The 18,036-nt window shown below is 40.6% G+C and overlaps 1 protein-coding gene across 3 annotated transcripts in view; it reads right to left on the bottom strand.

Moving 5' to 3' along the window:
* Positions 1 to 18,036, bottom strand: part of LOC146302885 (transcriptional regulator ATRX-like) — a 97,514-nt gene that overhangs the window by 24,920 nt on the left and 54,558 nt on the right. For all 3 annotated transcript variants that reach the window (XM_084697389.1, XM_084697390.1, XM_084697391.1), the window contains exons 26-29: positions 16,137 to 16,245; positions 15,822 to 15,999; positions 15,369 to 15,560; positions 888 to 1,037 (exon numbers count right to left, since the gene is read on the bottom strand). In XM_084697389.1, coding sequence (XP_084553515.1) covers positions 888 to 1,037; positions 15,369 to 15,560; positions 15,822 to 15,999; positions 16,137 to 16,245 — 629 coding nt within the window. The remainder of the gene's footprint in view (positions 1 to 887; positions 1,038 to 15,368; positions 15,561 to 15,821; positions 16,000 to 16,136; positions 16,246 to 18,036) is intronic.

Here is an 18,036-nt window from a genome sequence, read left to right as displayed (position 1 = left end):
TTGATTTGAAAAGGTTAGCATATTTATTTACATGCTAAGGGGTGAGTCTCGACGGCAGGTGGGTTACTGTTAGCCCAGCTGTTGAAAAGACCCGCTCGGATGGCACCGAGGTTGCTGGTATGCACAGGTATTGACGTACCAACTTTGCTGGTTAGGGGAATCTTACTACATTGTCCTTCCACCGGTCCATTGAATTTACATCCAGTGGAATATCCCAAAGAAAAAGTTATTCACTTCTGTTTCAATGGAATTCAAGCTAGTAGAACGCTGCTCTCCCAGAAATTGATCAAATCAAATGCTGACAATGAAATTCTTAACGACAATTAAAGAGTAGCGTCACACATATGTGATTGTTCAAATGCGGGTCCGACAACAGAACATCGCACATATGTGATTCGAACATTCCAATTGATTATTTTCTGATAGCCCTGAAGCTAACTAAAGCTAGCTAGCTACAGTTTCGGAAAAATAATTTGCGCTGTGGTGCAAGTTCAGAATTGTTGGGATGCGGCCGGAATCAAGCCTCAATAATGTAATGGAGGCACTGAGCATGGCCCCTCCCCTAACATTATAGTAACTACAGCACATTATCATCAGTGGTTCGCCTGGTCCATCGCGAGTGAGTTACTGTTATGTTTTATTTACTGTTATTACTACAGCCTAGAGTTTTTACTAGCTAGCTATGCCTTTGTCCTGCAAATGCATATTCCCTGGACGCTGTTGTAGTGGATGTTGACACTTAAGAAAGACATAGCTTTCCCTTGAGTGGGCGTTTGCGCAGATGTTTTTCTCAGACAGACATTTTCTCCTGTAACCCCATTTTCCTTATAGGGCAACCACACGTTTGGGAACCACTAGTCTAAGCTGTTGTATGTGCTCCTGAGTACCTTTTTCTCTGCTTCATACTCCGCCCATGCAGCCTTGCGGTCTTCCTCACTGAGTGCCTCCTCCTCTTTATGGTCAAGCAAAGAGTCATGCTCATGATATCCCACAATCTGGTCCTTGTAGCTGTGCAGAAGCTCCGCTAGGACGGGGTCCTGTAGAAGTAGAAAGGTGGTCAGTTAGCTGTTAAGCTTGGCTAGAGATTCAGCAGGTAATAGTTCAACAAAGTAGACTACACTTCTTTCATCTGTTTCCAGTAATTCTTAATCTCTGATCTAACATGATCAATTCACATGCTTGTCTACACAGTTGTTTCCACTGTTGTCACAACAGGTTTGTTGAATGAAAAAGAAAGGAAGGAGAGAAAGATGTCTCAAGATAAAATCAAATGTATTTGTATAGCCCTTTTTACAAGCAATGTCTTATTTGAAGACATTTCAAACATGACCAAACTAATCGCATTTGACAAGCAATTGCTGGGGAATAAAGTGCAAATTACTAGCAATTTAATAAAAAGCCATCACAGAAATGTGTTTATTACATTCTGTGATCCAGATGAATCAGAAAAAATAGACTCAGAAGTAGACATTTGACTTTTCCCCATTTGACTCCTTGTTTCCATAACAACCCTGTTATGGAAAACAACACCTGAGTGAGCAAAGAGAAGTGGGCCATTCCATGCATAGCCAAAAAAACATGGTTTACATTACCCCCTTTCTTCTCCTCCACTTACTTCCTTTTCTCTTCTTCCTCTGTCACTCCCTCTCCTTAATTTACTTTTGCCACCCTTTTCTCCCTGTCCCCTCATTTGCTTTTGCTCAGATTGAAATAAGTTACCATGCACAATTGTTGGATCTCTTCTCTCCTGCTCATCCATCTACATCATCCCCAACAGTGAAAATGTGTACACAACCCCAAGCTTAATATGAAATAAACAAAATAAAACAAAGAACAGCATAAAATAAAGCAGTGATTGCAAACCTGCAAATAAAGAAAGAATGAACAGGGAGTCAGGCTGCTGAGCGGTTAGGGAATCGGGCTAGTAATCTGAAGGTTGCCAGTTCGATTCCAGGCCGTGCCAAATTATGTTGTGTCCTTGGGCAAGGCACTTCACCCTACTTGCTTCGGGGGGAATGTCCCTGTACTTACTGTAAGTCGCTCTGGGTAAGAGCTTCTGCTAAATGACAACATGTAAATTTAAACACATAGGAGGGGGGATGGGAGAGTAAGAGACTAGTCCAGATAAAATTAACTAAATATTAAGTGCAATCATTTGACCCTTAAGCACCCCAACCCCAAAAACTGTGCATTTTTGGGATGTCTGCGTAATCCCCACCAGCACTATGCTCTGGGGTGGTCCAACCAGTCTCTTGTCCTACTTCACTGTATGTGTGTGTTCTGAGGCAGCACTAATGAGGGTAAGTAACTGGACCTGGCCTATTGTCATCCTGCATGAGCCTGAAGGGAAATCACTTTACGGAGGGACAGAGTGTGGGGTGGGGAACAAGCTAAATCATCCCACAAAACTAGAGTCGGGAGTTAAACAGAGGCAGGTTTCTATAGGATCTAATCCAGGAAATTATTTGGGCATATTAAAGAGTCCAAACATGTACACCCCACCATCACCTAGATGGAGTCATGAGAGTCCTGACCAGAACCTGGCTCATTGAAAGCAGTCTTTACGACCGAGCAACGTCATTGACTTCTACCACACTGTTACCACTGGTCTTAACAGTAGGGTTGGGTATTGTTTCAATTCAGATTCTGCTTGTCCAATCTAGTTCTTATTGAATCTTGGTTCTGATTCCAAAAATTCTAGATAGAAAAATGTACATATTTCAGGAACAAAGATGAGTCTACCAATTCACCACAAATCACCGCTTGGTGACATTCACCCACTTTCTCCTTGCTAATCTTTATCAATTTTTTCCATTGCTGCCGTTATTATTTTTCATAGTGACAGTGTATTGACAGGAAAAGTATAGGAGGGAAAAGGGGAATGACAAATGCGTTGTGCAAAGCCACCTATTGTGTTTCTACCTTTTCTTATTGGGTTTATGCATTTGGAAAGGCGCAACCTATATTCTCTCTCATATACATTTTAATTTGTAATAATAATTATTATTTATTTTCCCACCCTTAAAACTCTAAAACACTTAGGGCCCTATCTTGCACACAGCGCAACTAACTTTGTACACTGACGCATGTATAATTTATATTTGCACTCGGCGCAGGGCAGACTTTTCTCTCCACAGACGCACGTCTGTGGGAAATTAGGGAATGAACTTGCGCTCCTGGGGGTGGTTCAGCGAAAAAATTAGGCGTGTTCCAGCGCAAACGTTCCCTGGTGCTATTTTGCAGTTTCAGAAAACAATTCCGCCACAGAAAAACGTAGTCTAAAGTCAGCGGCGCGTTATTCAGATGGTATTTTTAGGGTGCATGCTTGGCCCGTGCGTGCGCACTGCTGGCGAGGCCAGGGTCTTCTTCCTGCGAAGCTGCGATACATTGTTTAGATTTATTTTATGGCTGTGTTACATTTCTTTCATGTCAATGATTAAAAAAAAAATCATGAGAAATCTGTGTATGTGAACTTGATTACAATTGTGGAAATGTTCTTCCCATTGGCACTTGGTTGCTTCTCACAATGTATGTTTTTGCTTCCTGCAATGTTTTTTGTGATTACCTCTTTGTTTATGATCTTCGACCTATGCACTTTTTGTAAAGTTCTCTCTTGGAAGTCGCTTTGGATAAAAGCATCTGCTAAATTAATACATTTAAATTTAATTTACACCCACCCATGTTTAACCAAAGATAATTTGGGTGGGTTTCTTCTCCCATCCCCATAAAGTCACCTCTATCTTATACACCCCTGGTGAGAACGTCGGTCTCCTCGGCTGTGAACCGCTCCTGGCGTGAGAAGGGTCCAATTGCAGTGCTCCCTCCTCAGGCCCCTTACGGCTTAGAGGGGCTTGAGGAGGGAGAACTGCAATTGGACCCTATTGCCTGGCGTGCACCTGGCAAATCTGCCATTATAATGGCAATCCGCCATGGAACAAGCGTGCCTGCCCTTAAAGGGAGATGAGACGCTGAGACGACACTGATTGGTTTATTGCACGTTACGCCCAAACCAAACCTATACGTAATGTAGCTACTTCAGACCAAACCATTTTTGATTTGCGTCAGACGCAAGAGTCATTTATCCCACTAGTATAATAGCAATAGCGCCATAGTCTCACCCACAAAGTTACTTGCGTTTCACGTTTGACACTTGCGTTTCAGATCGTTAAAATAGGGCCCTTAAACTAAAAAAAAACTTTAAATGGTTGCACTACATAGTCAATGCTGGTGTCAAAATGTTCGTCTTGGTTTCGAAAACGTTGCTTGTATCGGATGGAAGGTTGTGTTACCTATTTAGGCATCATTTAAGTTTTTGTCGAGAAAAGTGAAGCTAATGGTGGCTAACTGACTATCCACAGTCACAAACGTCACAAACTTGCGCGCGATTACCTACAGTAGAACATCAGTTTAGTAGCTTGTTAACTTCTGGGAGATGGTTAGCTAAATGAAACGGCAAGTCAGCTGTAGACACGCCATAGGGTGGTAACATGTAGCTAGCTACATTTCCAGGCTGTTACATCAACACCTTGTATTTTTGTACGGCCTTCAAAACGGTACATTATGCCTGCTAGGCTGTGCTTTTCTGGATCAGATAATCCAGTTTTCCAAAGCACACCTGTGTTAGCCAGCTACAGTACTAGCTACCAAGCAGTTAGCTAATACTTTGTCAGCTTTGTCTTCCTTGTATTTGTGCTGTTGAGCTAGTTTTGTGGTGGAACTGATAGATTATTAAAGCAATTAACAATGAGAGGGGTATCTAATGATGATAAGTCCTGTCGAGCAATCGAAGCCATTCAATATCCGAACAATTGGAGTGGATTAATGCAAGGCGGTTGACTCCTTCGTCTCGAAAACTTCTTGTATAATTGTTTTAATTTTCTTGCATATTACAAAAGTTTAAGTGTTGAAGAAGCCACTCAATACAATAAACAACTGTTTAGGATCTCTAAATACAAATAACTTGTTTACCTAAGTTTCAAGTTGAGTTGTGGGTGCGTGATGTGATTTGCGTCACAGTGCAGCCAGTTTTTCCCTAGGCTACCCATGCGTGGGTACTAGCTGTAATGTTTCATATGTAGGCTGTGTTTACGACCCCCCTCCTAATCAACAAGCGAATCGGCAGATTTGGTCTCGAGTCACCCTTAAATATAATGTATAAAGTCGTTGTCAACTTTCAAATGAATGGGTTGTTATCAAGCTCTGTGGAAGCCGGGTAATGACCATCCATTTGCATCAGGTGTGCTGGAGCAGGGAAACATGTAAAACATGCAGGATAGTGGCCCTCGAGGACCAGGATTGGAGAACCCCGTTTTAAGGCGTGAAAAGGTCTTAACCCTTGTGTTATCTTCGGGTCATTCTGACACATCAGTCATTGTGACCCACCGTCGTTTGCAACAACTTTACCGCATACAAAAATAAAAGTGAAGCATTTTCTTTCAACCGTTGGGCTGTCTCAGACCCCCCACATTGCGAAGGTTAAAAGAAAATTATTTTTATTTGCTTTTGTATTGGGTAAAATTGGGTAAACACAACGATGGTTCGTAATGAACCTTTTGGTCATGTGACCCGAAGGCAGCACAAGGGTTAAAAGCCAAATATCTGGGAAAGAGCTTTCCAGGTTTACCAACATTCAGATACACGCATCTTCATCAACCATTTTCTGATTTCATTTTTACATGCATCATTTGAAAGCTTACAATCCGCATTTTCACAATCTGTAGAAAACGGATAAATAACAACGACCCCTTTTTATCAGACCGTGTCACATTTATCTTTAGCTAGACCAGACCTGGGCATTTTACGGCCAGCAGGCAACACCCGGCCCTTTGGCTGTCCTAGTCCGGCCTGTTTAATAAACTAATAAATAAATGTGATTGGCGGGAGGAAATCTGTAGTCCTGAAAGACTACAGTGAACAGGCAATTTACGTTTGTGCGCTTACGCAGCCTCACCGACAGGAGACACTGAGTGAGCTGTTGGTTAGCCCTCGAAAATCGCAGCTCAAGACAAAAAAAAACGAAAGGTTGATACAGAACGTAGTTTTTAACAAGACATGGACTTCTATGTATCTGTTAACTGAAGTCAAAGGCAAAGCAGTGTCCTTAGTTTGTGGAGAGCAGGTTGCTGTGTTGAAGGATTACAATTTGAATTGGCACTACGGGACTAAACACACCTACAAAATACAAATACAAGAACTGGACTGATGCAGAGTGGGCGCGTGCCGCTGATGGGTTTGCTAGTTAAGCTGCAGATCCTGATGATCACCTGTCAGCTGTCCTTCGCATATCTACTTCAGACATTCAACCAGACTTCAATGTGCTTGTTCAAGCACAAGACAGACTGTATTTTTCTCACTGAGTAAGAAAAACTGAACTGAACTGGAAAACATCAAAAGCACTTATTGCTTTTGGATAAAGTTAATCAATTGCTGGTCTTTAACATACATCTTATGCATTTTTGTGTAGGTTTAAAGGTATGTAAATTGGCACTGACATATTTTCATAGCCTTACTGTAACATGTATTCGCAGCAGCTCAAAACCATATCATTTACAGGCTTTTTTATAAGGTAATTGAATTAATATTGAGCAAAATTAAGTTCAGCCTATTGGTTCGGCCCGTCACAATGGTCCCAATTTCTCATGTGGCCCTTCGGGAAAATTAATTGCCCACCCCTGAGCTAGACTATAATTTAGCTAGGTCACCAATAAAAGTGTATGGTTAGCACATGCATTCAATATGTTAGCAACTGGTAACAATGCAACAGACCACAGGTACCTCTGTGACTACTTCACTCAGAGCAGCTGTCAATCACGGCTGTCAATCATCAACATATCACCCCCTTTTTATATAATCAAATAACGAATTAAAAACAAACTGAGAGGGAAAATTCAGCACTTGAACCTGATAACTACCTTAAATGACAGAATTACTTAAGCTCTTTTTTTGTTCAGCTCATGTCCCATCAGCAAACATGGAGGGGTTGGACTTATGACCTATACTGCAGCCAGTCTGGAGGCGATCAAAATGCTTCAGCTTCACTTTTGGGGAGCTGTCATGCCATCCATCTATGTATATATACAGTCTATGGCAAGGAGTTGGGCGTGAGATTGGCAAACTTCTCCCCTTTGGCACAGCTTTGTGCATCGTTTATTCAAGGAGCCTACAAAGACAATATTTTTTGAATAGGAAAGTAGCTAGCTACCCACAACTTAGCCCCGAACTCAGTGCAGTGTCCACTTGAACCTGTCCAGTGATTTATGTACAAGTAGACTGCTATACTCCCAAAAATAATTTTAGGTTGCACAGGTTAAGTTTTGGGAGCATATTATGAGCCTTAAAAATGAGAAACGTTTCATATGAATAACTACTTTTTATTTGTGGAATATGTAATACAAATTTTACAAGAAATTAGCCTCTCCATGTGGCCATTTTATATATACTATTTATTCATTGAATTTACAGAAAATGTGCCATATCGGGATATGTATTGTTATGAAAGGATCAGGATGAGATTGTCATATCGTACAGGCCTACTGTGAAAGAAAATACATTGTAGTTTCTTTATTAAGTACCGAAGGCTTCATCAGTAATACAGTTACCGTATATTTTCTGCCCGTGCCTCTAAAATGTTCAGTTAGGGGCTGCAGTGTTCCCTGGAAAAAAGGTAGTGTGGAGCCCTGGATAAAGACAACTAACCGGTTATATCATCCAATTCTTTGGTTTGTAGTCGTACATTCTACCACTATCTCATGCTTCTAAAACATGAGGTAAAAAAAAAATCAGTTTCCTAACCTAATGTATCACCTGTTAAAAATCAGGATGTAAGAACACAAATTAGTTAGAAAAATTAGTGTTTGGTTTTAAACAATGTAATCATGGGTATTTCTTTCCCAGTCTCTAAAACTGATCGGATCAGTCTGATCTTATAATAGAGTTTGCATCAGTGTCACATTCTTAGCATTGTGACGCCCACATAGCATAACAACATTTACAATACACATATCCCGCAACATCTGATATCATGTCATATCATTATCAAGATAATTATACACATCATTCAATACTTCAAAGTTTTACAAATGGTACACAAAACAATGGAAGACTTGATTGTGATCCTTCACATTCGGTATATGATTGGTACTGTAGAAGAGGAGAAGTCATTGGCATATTTGAATAATCCACATTAAATCACTAATTTACAGTGGTGATGCATAAGGAACCAAGCAATGCAAGACCAAAGCTGGCCTACTCCCAGGCCCCCTTAGGCTTTCGTGTCTCTTATCATCACAGTTGCGCACCTGGCCAGAACAGGTCAGCTCATGAAAAGGTCACCTCGCCTCTCCTCCCCTTTATTACCATGCCACATAAATGTCAGTGGGCTTGTTAAAGATCATACAGATATCACAAGGACAAGCTGATGAACATATCTTTCCCCTACAATGCTTTCCTTGCACCCAAAGCTATAGCAGCAAACCTATTTGACAAACAGAGGCAGGAATTGAGATGGAGACCTCCAATAGTTGATAACTTTTTCTTTCAATCTAGATTCTCTGTATGGAAGCAAATCGTGACCAAAATTCAAATGAAATTCCAGAAATGCATTTTCATTTTAAGAATGTGGCTGCATTATTTGACTCAAATGAAATTAGTAATCAATCATCCTATTTGCATTTTAATTTTCTTCTTTAAGACTGCTCATTCATTCCCTTAATTAAAATTTAAATGAAAAAGACATTAGAAATTTAATTTAAAATATGCCCCAGCAAATAAATTTCAAACCCAAATTCAATTTGAAATGTAAAATTTGAAAAATTTAAATGCATTTCCAGAAATACATTTTCATTTTAAGAACGTGGCTGCAAAATCGTGACCACAATTCAAATGCATTTCCAGAAATGCATTTTCCCACGGTGACACAGGTGTCACATGCCCTATGAATGCCCTGGATGGTTCCATGTTATATGAATCCTTGATTTTTCACTGTTGAAATCCCAGAGTAACACCTATAGCACATTTATGATAGTTCATGTGACCAATGCGGTGATCATGTGTTTCCATACCAACCGATCGAACTTGACTGAAAGTTGCATTTGGAAAAACCAGCTACCTAGCGAATTTGAAGTTGCTTTTTCAGAGGCTAAAAAGTAAGAATTATCTAATTCATGAATTGCAATGTTTAAATATAATGCTGTTTGTTAAAAAATAAACCATTGTTTACACATATCTTGAATAACTTTTTTTTAACGATTAAGTGAATATTGGTGTGACACGGATGTCACATCGGGCAATTAGACTAAAAACTGTCGAAAAAAAATGGCGTGACTTTTGTGTCACATTAAGAAAAATAATCATGATATGATCAATTTACTTGGCTGATTCAATTATATTTAGTTATATATTGTTTATTCCAGCTTAATTAAACAATATCAGTTATATAATTTTATTCATGTGTTGCAATAAGACCCGTTGGGTAGCTAGCTACTAAAATGGCAAGTCTAGGACTACATCATGACATCAGCTGCAAGGCATGAATATTTACAATATTTACAAGAAATGGGATTTGAATAAGCATAGCCAGTTGATTCTGGACATGATTCAGAATGGAGATGAAAGTGAGATTGAGGGATTTGGTGGTACCAGCTCGGATGAAGACGATCTTGCTGAAGATCCAGATTACGCTCCTTTGAATCAGGAGTCAAGTGAGTCTGAATGTGAGTCAGAAGGTGATATACCTCAACCAGAGGGGGAAGTGTCTCAACCAAAAGAAGTACCTCAACCAAGTACCTCAACCAAGAAACATCCTACTGGCCCAAAAAATATGTTCTCTTGGAAAAAGAAACCTTTTGAAGCCCCTGACTGCACGTTCAAAGGAGAGAGTATCACACCTCCAGACGAGCTTCCCACTCCCCTGCAGTACTTCAGGAGGTTCATTACAAAAGAGATGATAGAGTCATTGATGGAGCAAACCAATCTGTACAGTGTCCAAACCACTGACACGCTCAAAAATGTGAACACCACAGTCAAGGAGCTGGAAATCCTAATTGGCATGTACCTGCGCATGGGTCTTTGCCAGCTTCCAGGAAACCGTACCTACTGGGAAAACAACACAAGGTGTGCCATGGTAGCTGATAACATGTCACACAACCGTTTTCAGACCCTCCTTGCATCTCTCCACTTCGCTGACAATACGGATTCATCAAACAGGCAAGAAGGGGACAAATGCTGGAAGATCCGTCCATGGCTTGATATGTTCCGCAAACAATGTCTTCAGATCACCCCAGAAGAGTACAACTCTATTGATGAACAAATGGTGTCTTTCCGAGGAACGCGTAGCCCAATAAGGCAGTATGTCAAGAGCAAGCCCCACCCCTGGGGATTCAAGATCTGGGCCCGTTGCACTTCCACAGGAATCCTCTGTGATTTTCAGGTGTATGAAGGTGGCACTGGGAAAAGAACCACATTTGGCATGGGAGGAGACGTGGTGCTCAAGCTGTGTGAAACTTCCACCAGGCCAGACCTACAAAGTGTTCGCTGACAACCTGTTCTCTTCAGCACCACTGGTGCTTGAGCTTCTTCAGCGGCAGATCTTCTAGACGGGTAACAGACACACACGCACGCACACACACACACACACATACTGACACACTTATGCACACTGACATACAAGTCTTGTTTTTGTTTCTAGTTTTGTCACTCATTTTGTCTTATTGTTTATGTATTACAGGAACACTTCGCAGCAATCGCTTGTCTGGATGTCAGCTTGAGGATGACAAGAGTTTAGCCAAGAGAGGCAGAGGATCTTTCGATTCCAGGGTTGAAATAGAGGGATCCATGGCCATTGTAAAGTGGTATGACAACAGACCGGTCACCTTGATCTCTTCTCACACAGCAGTGGAACCACATGACAAAGCTCGCCGCTGGAGCAAACAAGAGAAGGCATTCCTTGACGTCAACCGGCCACACATCGTCAACGAGTACAACACCTTCATGGGGGGGGGTTGACCTCATTGATGGATGTATTGCCAGGTACAAATACAAATGAGGTCACGGAGGTGGTACATCTACCTGTTCTGGCACAGCATCATGCTAGCCCTGGTCAACGCGTGGCTGACCTACCGCCGTGACTGCAAGCTGCTTGATCAGAGGCCACTAAATCAAAGAAGATTCCAGGCAGAGGTGGCAACTAGCTTCATCCTCATCCAGGCACAAAGGGGGCGCCCATCACTCGACAGCAGAACCCCATCTCCATCAGCACCTCGCAAGAGAGTCCGTGTCGGAGTGCCTGATGATGTTCGTCTGGACCAGGTTTCACACTGGCCTGTGAAATGTGCCAAGCGTGGCCGCTGTAAAATCTGCAAAACCAATGTAACCACCACGTGTGCGAGAAATGTGACGAGCGTCTCTGCTTCACTGAAGAGAGAAACTGTTTCAAAACATACAATTTTGCCTAGGCATACACATAAACGTTCAAGCTCTGGTCTATATTTCTACTTTGCCCAGAAACAAATTTGTCACAAATTCCAGAAAAAGTTGTTGAGTTTTTAGATTATTCATTGTGGAATTACAAATCTTATTTATATTATTCAGATGGTATTTATGTTGTTGGATGTTGATCTGAGGATATACAAATAAAAAGACAAAGAAATACATTCTCAGGCTGATACATTTCAAAAGATTCAGATTAAGGTGTAACATATAATTTAACTGTTTTAAGCCCGAAGTGACATCTAGGTCACTTTTGAGATCTTTGTCACCTAGTGGCACAATTTTGAAAATTATTTGAGAAATGTGTTCTATCTGCTCTATTTAATATGTTTTATGCCCCCCATAATTTGCCTTGCTGTAGAAATGGGTCCGGGTCTTTATGGGTTAAGAATGTGGCTGCATTATTTGACTCATAAATAAAATTTGTGATCAATCATCCGATTTGCATTTTCTTCCTCAACACTGCACATGTTATGCCATAATCAAAAAGAAAACAGAGCGGACATTGCATTTTCATTTTCGTGTTCTGCCCGCAAAGAACTGCCCATAATTTGAAAACGAAAATGCATCCTGAGCGGCGCAGCAGAGTGACGTCAGTAGCCGCTCTTCTTCAGCTCCCTGTTGACCGAGCTACCCATCTTGTTTGGTAGGGGGTGGTGTGCACATACGCATTGCATTACATGGCAAATGTGCTGGGAAATTGATTGAATTGCCGGGTCTTTAGAGGACTTATCACAGATCATGGCGCTCCCTCAAATTGTGCAGACACTGATAGATTTAGCTGAGCTGGTAGAAACTAATAATATATCTGAGTCCGATGCCCGTGACCGAGTAGAACAAGTCACAGAGAGCTTGGCTGCATACTCTGCCGTCACAGACGTACACATTAACGAGGTTGCCATAGTAAACCTCTCTTCAGTCCTGGAACGGCTGGATGCTGTGGAGCCTCAAATGGGACGGGGACGACCAACAATCCATATTCCGTTCGAGTCCATCAAAAACTATTTATTAAATGGTTTAAAAATAAAGGACATAGCGGAGCTGTTCGGCGTAGGCCACCAGACCATCCGTCGGAGGATGCAAAGCAACGGATTTATAGAGCTAGAAAACTGACAAAACGAACTGAATTTGAATATGAAAGATCTGAAATATTTGTGTGTCGATTTTCATAAAACTGAAATATTTTGCTGTTGAATATATGAATATATAATACCTGAATTATTTGTATACCGAATTTAATAAAACTGAATTATTTTGATCCAAAAATACAAATTTCTAAAATTCAGATTGCAGAAATTCAGATTCTTGAAATTCTTGAGATTGCGTAAATTCAAATTCAGATTGCGGAAATTCAGATTTTGTCTGAACTAGGCCAAAGGTGAAACAGCTTGCTTTCACAGGAAAAAGTAGACGATTTCAGAACAACCAAACTTTACCTCATAACAAACTGAGTTGCTTGTAGGATTATTGATTAGTAATTTTATTTATGAGTCAAATAATGCAGCCACATTCTTAAAATGAAAATGCATTTCTGGAAATGCATTTTAATTTTAAAATTTTACATTTCAAATTGAATTTTTTTATCTATTTCCTGGGGCATATTTTGAAAATTAAATTTCAAATGTCTTTTTAGTTTTCATTTAAATTTAGGGGAAAGAATGAGCAGTCTTAAAGAAGAAAATTAAAATGCAAATAGGATGACTGATTACTAATTTCATTTATGAGTCAAATAATGCAGCCACATTGCTTGATTATCTTCCAAACTGTGCACTGTATGAAGTTGAAATGCAGCAAATATATGGCAAGGCCCCAAAGATGTGCAGTGTTGACTGCAACAAATAAATATGAATATATAAACGGCTTTGCCGCCTAGCGTTCAGCCCCCGAGTTCTGTAACTAGCATTTGCACTACAGCAAATCTGTCTGTTTAACTAGAACAAGTAACCAGTCACTGTTTGAATTATATACCCTACAGTCACTGCACTAGTGATGGGAATGGGGGCCGATAAGAATGATTTTACATGAAATTTGGAAAAACAGCATTACTTTCCTGCCTATTTTCCTTTAAATTGAGCTGATGTGTATTTGTGTGGCGGCCTGCGGAAACCATTGGATGTTGTGGCTACACATTGTTGGCTATACATAAAAGATCGAAAATTGTTTGTCCAAATTGAGATTTTAGATGTTTAGTAAGGAATAATTACGGTGGCCCTGAAGTGCAAATCACAACGGCAAATAGGAAAACACAACAACAAATCATAAAGCACAACGTCAAATCATGAAGCACAACAACAAATCATGAGGCACAACGACAAATCGTGAAGCACAACGACATTAACTTCTTACGGAAAAGGTAGGGCCTATCTAGCAGTAGACGGATCCTCCTGACGGACTTGTCTGTCTTTTAACAGGAAGGAGGGGTGAAAATCACGAAAAGTGCCTGCTGTCAACCTGTTTGAATGGTCTTCGACGGGACTGACAGCAGCACCATCTCGATTTACTGACATTTTTGGTATGTTAACACATAATATCAATTAGTTACTGGTGTGTTGCATCAGCAACCACAACTGTTTTTGTGTTTTCCTATTTGCTTTGGGCTTCATAATTTGTTGTTGTGCTTTATGATGTTGCTGTTGTGTTTTCCTATTTGCCAATTATTGTGATTTGCACTTCAGGGCCACTGTAGATAACGCCCAACGAGGTGTACAATATCACCTGATAATGGACAATGCAGAGGCATGAACCGTCCGACGCTGTTGCTTGTTTTTACAAACATTCAATGGTAAAAACGAATGATTTTGTAATAGAAATCAAACGTTTTTCAACGTTACCCAACTCTGATATTTCTAGTCCGCTCAGCTCATGGAACCAACACCGGTTTCCTTTGGCTTAGCCCAAAAGCTAACGTTATGCTAGCAAGACTCAAAGGCAATAACATTGTGTATGGTTGACAAACAGTAAATATAATTTTACAGGTTGTTTGACAAGAAGATTAGCTAGCTAACCAGCCATGTCATAGTCCCCAAATCAAATCAAGATTTTTAAGAAGAAAATAATCGGCATGTCTTGTTGGCCGAAGCCTGTCTGAAGTACTGTAGATTGACTAGCGAGGTGAATAGCAAATGGGATGTGAGATGAGCGGTTACGTGACACTGACAGTAAACTCAGAAATGTAACATTTTCCAAATAGGTTAAAAGAAATATTGAAGTCACTCATTTTTTGTAATTACATGCTTGTTAAAATCTGTCAAAATTGTAAATGGAAGCTTTGACTCCATCCCTGTTGTTATGGCTTCTTATTTCAGACACTTTGTACAGGCTCATATACTATGTAGCTAGCGCAATAATTTATAACAGTGAACAGACAGTTTTGCTGCAATCTTTGAATGCAGTTTTCTCCCTTATCACTTTTTGACACAGGTCAACTTTAAAAAGATGTAAGTTAAGTTGTGATAAAGATAGGAGTCATTTAAACAAATTTGTATTCAGTATAGTTGAAATGGAGAGGAGTGAAACAGATTCAGAGAGGTTAGGGTTAGGTCTATCGGTCCTGGACCTTATGCAGTGTTGTAATGTGAAGACTATTTATTAAATAGCTGTAAACAGAGAAGTCTGTGCAGCTGTGTGCGGCTGGATGACCCATCTAAAGGCTGCATGTTTTCATTAAACCCCATGGGGTTGGGGGGCCTTCAGGGCCTTTGACACACACAGACACACACGCACACAGAAAGGTGAAGAAAAAGAAAGAGGGTTAACAGAAGCATCCAAGAGGAGATTGGATATGGACCAGCCAAATATCAGTCTATCACCAGAGCACAGAAGTTCAAGGCAGCACAAAATCACAGAACTGGTGGTTGTCAGCATTCCCCACCACCCCCACAAACCTTAGGCAGCATGGGTGTGGCTCTCTTGCTCTTCCTTTCTGACGGGTCATCCAGGAGGTCAGGCTCAAAGTAATAGAGCTCGGCCAGCTCGTTCATGGTGAAATGCCTCTCTATTTGCTGCTGGTCCACCACCCGGAAGGACAGGGACTGCTTAGCGATTTGCCGGTCGTAGATCTTCTCCTCCATAGTACCCTGGAAAGAAAAAGAGACAAAAATAGTGGACCACAAACAATTATGCAAACATTGTCATATATCTAATATTACATATTTATCAAATATTGTACAAAGCTGTCTGTTTTCCCAGGATGTCATTTGGCTTAATGTAGGACTATTGAAACAGAATGTTTTTAGTCAAAAAATGAGCCTAATATGACGTTGACAGTTCCATGTAGGCCGAAACAGCTCCCTGAGTATCAGTATTTAAACAGATGCATGGCTCCTGACACAACTAACCTGGGCCAGGAAACGGTATACGAAGACAGTCTTGAACTGTCCGAATCGGTACACCCTGAAGATGCTCTGGATGTCGTAGGAAGGGTTCCAGGAGGCGTCAAATATGATGACCCTGTTAGCTGCCACCAGGTTGATACCCAGAGAGCCCGCCCTTGTGGAGATGAGGAACAGACGCCCCCTTGCAGTGACAGAGAGGAATGGAGTGAGGAGTTAAATTAGATCATGAAATCAAAGATTTGCTTCAACTTGCTGAGCTAAGCTAGTTAAGCTAAGATAGTTGTCAGACACACAAAGGGTATGTTTCTAAGTGTTTACCTGATGTTGCTGGTGTCGTTGAAGTCTTCGGCCCACTTCTTCCTTGTCACAGCATTGGTGGAGCCGTCCAGTCGATAGTAGTCAAGGTTCCGGAACCACTTCCCCTCTCCTAAATCCACACACCAACAAAAAACTTTGAGGTCTATGAGCTGGTATATAATAATATATTTATAGCTTCTCACAAAATATGTAATAACAATGTTTTTACATCATGCAAGTCCTGGGAAACCCCAAGACCTTCTTGCTGTGAGGCTGCAGTGCCATTGTACCACAAAAATATATATTCCCTCATTTGGTGCTTTGATAATGGTGGTGGAGAGTGCCGTCTTATATACTGTCGTCTTTGTAATAAAAGCTTTATGCACTACAGTTCTACCATAATATCCTTTTCTGAGCAATTGTTTGTGGACTTTTCTTGCTAACAGTCTGATCACCTTCCGCATTGATTTTTCTCAGTGATCTGAGAAATGGTTGCCATTTCTTTTTTCATTACATATCACACCGATTCAAGAGCATCACAGTTATCAAATGAGCTTCCCCATATTTCTACATGCTTATTTATTTTTAGTAACTGTTCCTACTAAAAAGAGGGTTGATTGAAAGAGGGTACATTATTGGTGCACAAACAGCAAGAGCTTCAGTCGAAGTCAATTCAGATTTTTTTCATTTGCTATCTTGATCCAAACTGGGCCTAAATTAGCATTTTTTTGTGGTGGGCATAGATTATTTTTTTAAATCTAGATTAATCTCACTGTAATCTTGGCGTTAATCTAGATTAAAATGGCTCATTTGAATTTTGCCAAAGGCATTCAGAATGTGTGCTACCCATATAATGACTAAAAGTAAGTCTTTGAGAACGGGTTTTGTCAAGCCAGGTGGCGCATTTAGACCAGGGGCTCATCTCCTGTTTCCAAAATGCATCACAAACTACTTTAGAAAGCTGTTCTACTATGATAATTGGTGATGAAAATAAATGATGTTCAATAAGATGTTTATTAGAATGTTTAATGTTTATTAGATTAGTTAGCTTGGCTGATAGAGCAGTCCTGACGGGTTGCACTCAAACATCGTAGTTTAACGACGACTCTTCCCCTGCGCTACATCAGTGCCTTGGCCCGGCATCTTCCGCATTAGCAACAGGATGCTTTGCGTTTAGGTGGTATTTGAGACTGGAAGAAGTAATTCCGCATAGCACAAGGTGCAAACAACCGTAGTCTTGTTGAGGTGTCCATTGGGAGGCTTCTTAAAAATACATTTTCCCTGAAGCAAACCCAGCGGCTTCATCGCTGCATCCATGTTAACACGTCACATTTGATGTGATAATTTCATACACTAGGCATACACACAGGTTTGAAGACTAGTTCTCGCCCCCTACAGTGCAATTCGGCAAGGTATACATCCGCACTAAAATTTCAAGGTGAAAGTCATCATAGCTTGCGTAATAAAGACCCAGTTCCCAACCCAACTTTGGGAATAGATTAACGGCAAAAACCTTTTTAATCGCCCGATAAGAGTCTCACATTAACACCGATAAAGGCCCACCACTAATTTTTTTACATGATCGGATGTTTATGGTATCATGTGGAACTCCTTTGCAAGCATGTGCTTTTTTCCTTTGCAACCGATCTGTGTGTAAAACACACACAATCTATATTGTGAAGAACATGTATCGAGTATTTATTGAGCAATCACAGGTGGACACATTGGCTGTGTGGTTTGACACCCAAATGGTTTTTAACAATGCTTAGTTCAAAGTTTTTAATTTTTTTTATTGAAAACAACATTGCAATCGCCTGGCTTTGGCGAGGGGGGGGAGAATTTGCATCAGCTGTGTGCTTGGCCATCAAGTGGTATTTCAGACTGGACATGCTGCAATGATAGCTAAGTTCACAACGACAAA

This window comes from Hypomesus nipponensis, chromosome 1 (assembly GCF_054491055.1).
Source record: "Hypomesus nipponensis isolate SF chromosome 1, ASM5449105v1, whole genome shotgun sequence".
In the NCBI taxonomy this organism is placed as follows: domain Eukaryota; kingdom Metazoa; phylum Chordata; class Actinopteri; order Osmeriformes; family Osmeridae; genus Hypomesus; species Hypomesus nipponensis.
This window is presented reverse-complemented; position numbering and strand designations above follow the sequence as displayed.